Source organism: Malaya genurostris, chromosome 3, assembly GCF_030247185.1.
Source record: "Malaya genurostris strain Urasoe2022 chromosome 3, Malgen_1.1, whole genome shotgun sequence".
Taxonomy (NCBI): Eukaryota; Metazoa; Arthropoda; class Insecta; order Diptera; family Culicidae; genus Malaya; species Malaya genurostris.
The window spans coordinates 231221193-231230393 of record NC_080572.1 but is presented as its reverse complement, the minus strand read 5'-3'; the positions used below and the strand labels follow the sequence as shown (position 1 = coordinate 231230393).

The 9201-nt window shown below is 39.0% G+C and overlaps 1 protein-coding gene across 3 annotated transcripts; it reads left to right on the top strand.

Moving 5' to 3' along the window:
- Positions 1-7249: 7249 nt before the first annotated feature.
- On the top strand, positions 7250-8993 carry LOC131438602 (probable hydroxyacid-oxoacid transhydrogenase, mitochondrial). 3 transcript variants are annotated; one of them, XM_058608723.1, is made up of 5 exons: positions 7250-7385; positions 7443-7518; positions 7578-7786; positions 7837-8662; positions 8721-8993. In XM_058608723.1, exons 1-5 carry the CDS (start codon positions 7333-7335, stop codon positions 8943-8945), a joined length of 1389 nt encoding a protein of 462 aa, XP_058464706.1. In that variant the 5' UTR covers positions 7250-7332; the 3' UTR covers positions 8946-8993. The 3 variants fall into 3 exon arrangements, with proteins under 3 accessions (XP_058464706.1, XP_058464707.1, XP_058464708.1); XM_058608724.1 differs by having other exon boundaries at positions 7318-7385; positions 7443-7523; XM_058608725.1 differs by lacking the exon at positions 7250-7385 and having other exon boundaries at positions 7443-7505.
- Positions 8994-9201: the final 208 nt, after the last annotated feature.

Sequence of the window (9201 nt, the reverse complement as noted above, 5' to 3'; positions counted from 1 at the left end):
AATGGAAGAGCTCCCTCCACTTGAAGAATATGACTTCCTCATTTGTTCGATTCTGGAGGCAGCAGAACAATCCCAAACTAAACGCTTTCCTGGGCCAACGACTAACAGAAGGCCTCCCAACCCCTGGTGGGACAAAGAGTGCTCAGAGGCTAAACTCGCAAAACAAAATGCTTGCAAGACGTTTCTAAAACGGGGAGGAGGAACTCCTCAGAATTTTGAAAAACTTATGGTTTTAGAAACCAAGTACAAGAGCATACTTCGAGCCAAAAAATGTAGCTATTGGAGACATTTTGTCGAAGGTTTGTCAAGAGATACCTCAATGAGCACTCTTTGGAACACGGCCAGACGAATGAGGAATCGTACCGTGGGCAATGAGAGTGATGAATACTCGAACCGATGGATATTTGACTTTGCTAGGAAAGTTTGCCCAGATTCTGTTCCTACGCAGAGCATTATACGGGAATCTCCTCCAAATAATGGTTTTATTAATAACCCATTTTCAATGATGGAATTTTCTATAGCACTCTTGTCTTGTAACAATAACGCTCCAGGGTTGGACAGAATTAAATTCAACTTGGTGAAGAATCTGCCCAACCTCGCAAAAAGACGTTTGTTGGAATTGTTCAACAAGTTTCTTGAGCAAAATATTGTTCCACCTGACTGGAGACAAGTGAAAGTTATCGCCATTCAAAAACCGGGGAAACCAGCTTCCAATCACAACTCATATAGACCCATTGCGATGTTGTCCTGCATCAGAAAATTGTTCGAAAAAATTATTCTACGACGTCTCGACACTTGGGTCGAGACGAACGGTTTGTTGTCAGATACTAAGTTTGGCTTCCGTAGAAATAAAGGGACGAATGATTGCCTTGCATTACTTTCGTCTGACATCCAAATTGCCTTCGCTCAAAAGCAACAAATGGCATCTGTATTTTTAGACATTAAAGGAGCATTTGATTCAGTTTCCATTGATGTTCTTTCAGACAAGCTTCACCAAAATGGACTCCCAGCGGTTATAAATAATTATTTGCACAACCTTTTGTCAGAGAAACACATGCATTTTTCACATGGCGATTTGGCAACACTCAGAAATAGTTACATGGGTCTCCCGCAAGGCTCATGCCTCAGTCCGCTCCTCTATAATTTTTACGTAAATGACATTGACAGCTGTCTAGTAACCCCATGTACACTAAGACAATTGGCAGATGATGGCGTGGTTTCAGTTACTGGACCCAAAGCTATTGATCTGCATAAACCATTGCAAGATACCTTAGATAACTTGTCCGATTGGGCTGTTCATCTTGGTATCGAATTCTCTGCGGAGAAAACAGAGTTAGTCGTCTTTTCAAGAAAGCATGATCCCGCGCAGCTTCAGCTCCATATGATGGGAAGAATGATCCAACAGGTTTTAACTTTTAAATACCTCGGGGTGTGGTTCGATTCCAAATGCACGTGGGGAGGACACATTAGGTATCTGATAACGAAATGCCAACAAAGAGTAAATTTTCTTCGAACAATAACAGGATCTTGGTGGGGTTCTCATCCGCAAGATCTAATAAAATTGTATCAAACAACGATACTTTCAGTGATGGAATATGGATGCGTTTGTTTTCGTTCCGCTGCAAACTCTCATTTTATCAAACTTGAGCGAATTCAGTACCGTTGTTTGCGAATTGCCTTAGGCTGCATGCATTCGACACATACAATGAGTCTTGAAGTTCTGGCGGGAGTTCTTCCATTAAAAGATCGATTTTGGGAGCTTTCATCACGCCTGCTAATAAGATGTGAGGTGCTGAATCCCATGGTAATTAATAATTTCGAACGACTAGTCGAGATTCGATCTCAAACAAAATTCATGACAGTATATTTTAACCATATGTCACAGGAAATCAACCCTTCAAGATATATTCCTATCCGTGTCAGCCTCCTAAATGTCCCTGACTCAACTTTATTTTTCGATACATCCATGCAGCGCGAAGTGCGTGGAATCCCGGATCATCTACGTTCGACGGAAATCCCAAAAATATTTTCAAGTAAGTTCAGGCATATTGACTCTGAGAAAATGTTTTACACGGACGGATCGCGAATTGAAGAAGCGACAGGGTTTGGTATGTTCAACAATAATGTTTCGGCCTCATTTAGGCTTCAAGAACCTGCATCTGTTTATATAGCAGAGCTAGCAGCAGTTCAATATAGTTTGAGTGTAATCGTCACATTAATTCCAAACCATTATTTCCTCTTCACAGATAGTCTGAGTGCAATTGAAGCCATTCGCTCAAACATGACTGGCAAGACTGAACCGTTTTTCCTGGGCAAAATAAAACAGTGCCTGAACGACATATTGAACAATAATTATCTAATCACTATAGTCTGGGTCCCGGCTCATTGCTCCATTCCTGGCAATGAAAGAGCCGATATTTTAGCCAAACGTGGTGCTATTGAGGGTGAAATTTATGAGCGACCGATTGCTTTCAACGAATTCTATAGCTCGTCTCGCCAAAGAACACTTGCCAGCTGGCAAGCTTCTTGGGATAAAGATGATCTGGGTCGGTGGATGCACTCAATTATTCCGAAAATATCGACAAAGGCATGGTTCAGGGGACTGGATGTGAGTAGAGATTTCATTCGTGTGATGTCTAGACTCATGTCCAATCACTACACGTTAGACGCACATCTCCTTCGAATTGGGCTCTCCGAGACTAATCATTGTGCTTGTGGCGAAGGTTATCGGGATATTGATCATGTCGTTTGGACATGCGTGGAGTATCGTGATGTCAGATCTCAACTAATAAATTCTTTGCGTACCCAAGGTAGACTATCCAATATCCCAGTTCGAGACATTCTTGCTTGTCGTGACCTTTCATACATGAAACTTATTTATCATTTCATAAAGAAAACTGGAGTTTCAATTTAATAAAGGCCCCTTTCAAGACTTAGTTCTGATCCCAGCTGCGTCCATGAGTTCAACCAATAGCTAAATTAGAATAAAAATAATGTAATGATACAAACAAACTCGAAACAGTTTATGAAATTATTAACAAAATGTCTGAAAATAACAGCTTATTTTATAATTTATAGAAGTTAATCGTTTGGTTCAAATAATATTTCCGAGTAGATTTCATAATTAATGACGAGTTACCTAAGATGATATTTAAGTAATAAGAGAATATGTTTTAATAAATGCAAAACGTTGTGACTATGTTAGAATTAAATTAGGATAAGAATATTATGTAAAAGTGATGCTACGGCGAAGAAAAACTTATGTAAACTGCCTTAAGAAATAAACGTATTTATGAAAAAAAAAAAAACAACTATTCACGACTTTCATCGGATTTCCATATAAATTATATGGGATATTTTTATAACTTTCATTATGATAACGTCCATTTAGATTTGACGTACACATTAAATAAAGATTATAAGTTTCCATATAATTTCTATGAATTATATTCTGCGTATGATTCATATGACAAATCTAATGAATATAAATAAGATTTTCATTTCAGTGCATAATATCTACGTGACTTTTGCGTAGATTCCATAGAATAATTTTGTGAAATTTATGCGAAGTTCATTTGAATTGTAATGTAAAATTAATTTCATCTCGACTTACTTTTTACCAGAATTTTACGTAATAGTCACATTATTTTCATGTAATTGTTACCAAGTTCTATATTGAATCTTGAAAACAAAATTGTATTGTGATTCAGATTCGTATTTTCGGTGCACAAATTCACGTAATACAAATTGGTCATGCAAATAAGTTGTTGATGGTTGGTTTCGTAGAGCCATTTCGTAAACTCAATAAATGGACCATTTGCTTATAAATTTTACTTCTGCTTCATACTAATATTAGATCTGAAAGTATAATAGAAATTAGCTAGACTTCATAACTGTCGATAAAATTAATGAGCAATTATTTACCCTAAAATCACTGTGATAAATACTGTAGAAGGGTCAAAAAGGATTTGAAATTCAAATAAGTGCGTGACACATAAAAGATATGTGACAACAGTAATAATTCTGACATATGGTTCATTTCATATTCAATCATGATCCGATGGTTGTTAAGAAGATCACGTAAACTCCGATGAGAAAGCCATTTTTGGAATCTATGTGTTTTGCCTTTCTCATATAGAAACGTTATGCAATCACTTGAAAAACCGACTTGTGAAAATTGGCCCGGAGGACCACGTGTCATATACCATTCGACTCAGTTCATCGAGCTGAGCAATATGTGCGTGTGTGTGTATAAGTCTGTGTATGTGTCAAAAAATCTCACTAGGTTTTCTCGGAGATGACTGAACCGATTTTGACAAACTTAGATTCAAATGAAATTCTCGTGGTTCCATACGGAATTTCTGAATTTCATTCGGATCCGACTACCGGTTCCGGAGTTATTGGGTAAAGTGTGTTCAATATTTTACACCGTCACTTAAACCGGCGAAACAAAACACGTAAAAAAATTTCTAAACTGGTCTCAAAACTACACAAATCGATAGTCATTATCAGTAGGCAACTAAACAAACCGATTCCGGCTATCCTGGTTCCCCGTATCCGGTTCTAGAAGTACCGGAAATAGTGGTCATATATAATAAAAGTGATCTCACTTACTTTTCTCAGCGATGGTTTGACCGATTTCCACAAACTTAGATTCAAATAAAACGTCTTCCGGTCCCATACGAAATTCCTGAGTTTCATCCGGATCCGACTTCCGGTTCCGGAATTATAGGGTAAAGTGTGTTCAATATTGTACACCGTCACTTAAACCGGCGAAACAAAAGACGTAAAAAATTTTCTAACCTGGTCTCAAAACTACACAAATCGATAGTCATTATCAGTAGGCAACTAAACAAACCGATTCCGGCTATCCTGGTTCCCCGTATCCGGTTCTAGAAGTACCGGAAATAGTGGTCATATATAATAAAAGTGATCTCACTTACTTTTCTCAGCGATGGTTTGACCGATTTCCACAAACTTAGATTCAAATAAAACGTCTTCCGGTCCCATACGAAATTCCTGAGTTTCATCCGGATCCGACTTCCGGTTCCGGAATTATAGGGTAAAGTGTGTTCAATATTGTACACCGTCACTTAAACCGGCGAAACAAAAAACGTAAAAAATTTTCTAACCTGGTCTCAAAACTACACAAATCGATAGTCATTATCAGTAGGCAACTAAACAAACCGATTCCGGCTATCCTGGTTCCCCGTATCCGGTTCTAGAAGTACCGGAAATAGTGGTCATATATAATAAAAGTGATCTCACTTACTTTTCTCAGCGATGGTTTGACCGATTTCCACAAACTTAGATTCAAATAAAACGTCTTCCGGTCCCATACGAAATTCCTGAGTTTCATCCGGATCCGACTTCCGGTTCCGGAATTATAGGGTAAAGTGTGTTCAATATTGTACACCGTCACTTAAACCGGCGAAACAAAAAACGTAAAAAATTTTCTAACCTGGTCTCAAAACTACACAAATCGATAGTCATTATCAGTAGGCACCTAAACAAACCGATTCCGACTATCCTGGTTCCCGGTATCCGGTTCCGGAAGTACCGGAAATATTTGTCATATATATCAAAATGGATCTCACTCACTTTTCTCAGTGATGGTTTGATCGATTTCCATTAACTTAGATTCAAATAAAACGTCTTCCGGTCCCATACGAAATTCCTGAGTTTCATCCGGATCCGACTTCCGGTTCCGGAGTTGTAGGGTAATTTAGAGTGCGTACTTGCAGAGTTTGTTTGTCATGTTAGTTGGTGGCTGTACGAACCGACTTTGATTATACCGGTTCTCGGGTTCCGGTCCAAAAGTGCATATAATAGTGAAACCATTTCGTTTTCTCAAGGATTACTCACGCAATCAAAGCACTGTTTTATTCTGTATGTTATGCACAAACAAACTCTTGGTTTCTTTCAAAAATCGAAGAGAAAAATTTTGAATAGAATACCACAATATTATATGTACATGAGAAAGGCATCATTACACCACTAGGTGGATTAAAACAGGTTTTTAACATTAGATTAACGTGTGGATTTTTTTTAGTGTAATTTATGAATACTCTTCATGTAAAACCGTACCCGTATTCAATGGTGATAGAGAAATTAGTTGAGGTTTATAACGCATCTGAAACAAACTCGTGGTACTACATTCCGATGCGGGGTTTTTGTTTCAATATATTTCGCAGCCGAGTCATAAGTGCACAGGACTAGTTGGGCTATTGATTCTATTGGCACTAGGCTCTTACAAGTTAGGTCTGAATCGTGTATCGCCATGGGTTTGCGAGACCAGCTCCTTATGCTGTAAACCAACTACCTTGAATTTGGGATAAATATTGATTAGGGTCGTAACGGCACCCTCATTCATCTCAGCTTCAGTGGTCATATTATATTGTACACCTGTTACTGTTCGATAAATGGACTTTAATAGTAAGTTGAAATTAGATGCATTCGCTTCGAGTTTTTTCGTCGCTATAACTGCAGTATGACACAATTTTCGATCTATTTTTTCTGCGGTATTGCTTCTTAGAGCCAAAGCAAATATGTTGTTCTCGATTTTGTCAGAATTCGTTAATTGGAAGTCAAGAAATCGACAAAACGGCATGGCTACTCTACTAATGAGATAACTATTGGTATTGCTGATAGTTTTAATATAATAAAATCACAATTGCACTATTAAATGGATTGGAACATATTTGTTTCAAAAGATATTCTCTGAAACTCGATTTCCTATGGAACATTCTATACTAAATAGCCTTCAAAAATATTTTCTCTTCAGCCCACTGTAATGTCGACTACTTCTGTGCTTCAGATCTTCGCTAAACTTTTACACAGTGTCAATCGGTCGGAGTTGGTTTTAAAGTCTGTTATGTTAACACCGATGCACAAAGTGGGACGATGAAATGAAGCAGAACAAAGAAAGTTTTCGGCTTTATTTGCATATACGATTTTCGGTGCGATTGCGATAATAAGATCATGAATCATTCTATCAGGGTAACAAATTTTCCATCTTTTGAAACTTCTCAAACGAATGAGTAGAAAACGAATGTTTTAGAACTTTCGGATTCAAAATTTGAAACCGCTGCGGATTATATTTTTCAACTTTGGAGCGAGGTGAAGTCGACTCAGGTAATGGTTGATATCTTCGCTAAGCTTTAAATAATCATTGACTATCAAAATTTTACAAATACTACCTTAATTGAAGCTTTCAACATATCAGATGAGATTGTGAATTGTAGTTTATAACGTCAGTCATACGAATCAGTTCGGTTTGAATTGCGCTCTGATATTGCAATAACAAATCTGCATTTATTTTCTATTACAGCAATGCTTCCGAAAACTCGGATTTCAACCCTGATGCGGGTCATTTCCAATGGATCGTAAGTATAATGGTGCAGCAGCAAAATATCCGTAGTTATTAATTGTCTGAACCCCAGATGTAGCTGTCCCGCACACTCTAGACCGGCAGCAAGTGCTTTGGGCACCAAAACGGCAAACGAGTATGCATTCGAAGTCGGGTGATATTGTCGAAATAACGATGAAATAAATGATTCAATTAATTTAACTTTCAGATGTCATCGGCAACCGTTCGGTACGGTCCTGGTGTAAGCAAAGAACTTGGACACGATCTTCAAAATTTGAATGTGAAGAAGGCCTGCATAGTAACAGATAAGAATGTTATCAAATTACCATCGGTAAAAGTAGCTTTCGATTCCATGGCGCGTTGCGGAATCCAGTATGAAGTTTACGATGAAACGCACGTGGAGCCCACGGATGAAAGGTACTAAGATCGACTGACCGAAGCACTGATATTATTGGTACAAATTTTAGCATGATCCATGCAGCCAACTTCGCACGGAAATACAGCTTCGATGCTTTTGTTGCTATCGGAGGTGGATCATCAATTGATACTTGTAAAGCAGCAAGCCTGTTCAGTGCCGATCGGGAAGCTGACTTCCTTGACTACGTCAATGCTCCTATCGGTAAAGCAAAGGAAGTAACCGTCGAACTGAAACCACTGATTGCCGTTCCGACTACGGCGGGTACAGGTTCCGAAACCACTGGAGTAGCCATTTTTGATTATAAGTCACTGCATGCCAAAACGGGAATATCTAGCAAGCGACTAAGACCGCAGCTGGGTCTGGTTGATCCACTGCATACGTTGTCACAGCCGGAGAAGGTAGCCGCCTACTGTGGATTCGACGTATTTTGCCATGCTCTGGAAAGTTTTACTGCGATTCCTTACACCGAACGCGGTTCAGCTCCGACGAATCCTAAACTACGTCCTCCGTACCAGGGTAGCAATCCCATCTCCGATGTTTGGGCGCGCTTTGCGTTGAAAATTATTCGAGAGAACTTTGAATCTGCGGTGTTCAATCGGGATGATCTAAAAGCTCGTTCCAATATGCATTTGGCCTCTACCATGGCTGGAGTTGGTTTCGGAAATGCCGGGGTCCATCTGTGTCATGGTCTGTCATATCCGATCTCCGGAAGCGTACGGAAATTCATTCCCCCGGGTTATAATGACGACCATCCGATTATTCCGCATGGTTTGTCGGTGGTGATGACAGCTCCGGCCGTGTTCACGTTTACCGGAGCCGCATGTCCGGAACGGCATTTGGAAGCCGCTGAAATACTAGGAACCGATATAACAAACGTTCGTTTATAAACTAATTCAATATTAAGTTTTTTAATGCTCAATTTTTCGATTACAGGCAAAAAGAAGTGATGCTGGAAAGATACTGGCTGACACTGTAAGAAAATACATGTTTGGACTGAACATTGAAAATGGCCTGTCATCACTGGGATTCAGTAGCGAGGATATACCCTCATTGGTAAAAGGAACGTTGCCACAGAAAAGAATTACCAAACTTGCGCCTCGCACTCAAACTGAAGAAGATTTAACCGAACTTTTTGAAAACTCAATGTCCGTTTACTGATTGATGAATGTGTTATTTCAATAAATTACAATAAAAGTTTTTTTCTAATCTACCAAAAACCTTCCCGATTTTTCTATCTGGCTGTCAAACTGCTAATCACATCCAACAACGTACACGTCTATAAACAAACATACAAACACGCGCTTCTCCGATTTCAAATTCGGCATCAGCCAGCAACCAACAAAAACAGCCGATTGTCGCTCAGAGATCGATTATTGTGGAGCGCAGCCACTTCAGTTCAGAAGCACCTTTTTTT

Bases quoted from the DNA above. Each gene is read 5' to 3' on its own strand.
- LOC131438602 (XM_058608723.1), top strand. From the start codon at position 7,333: ATGCTTCCGAAAACTCGGATTTCAACCCTGATGCGGGTCATTTCCAAT. The intron at 7,386-7,442 runs GTAAGTATAATG...TCTGAACCCCAG, and splicing joins CGGGTCATTTCCAATGGATC to ATGTAGCTGTCCCGCACACT. The intron at 7,787-7,836 runs GTACTAAGATCG...TACAAATTTTAG, and splicing joins GTGGAGCCCACGGATGAAAG to CATGATCCATGCAGCCAACT.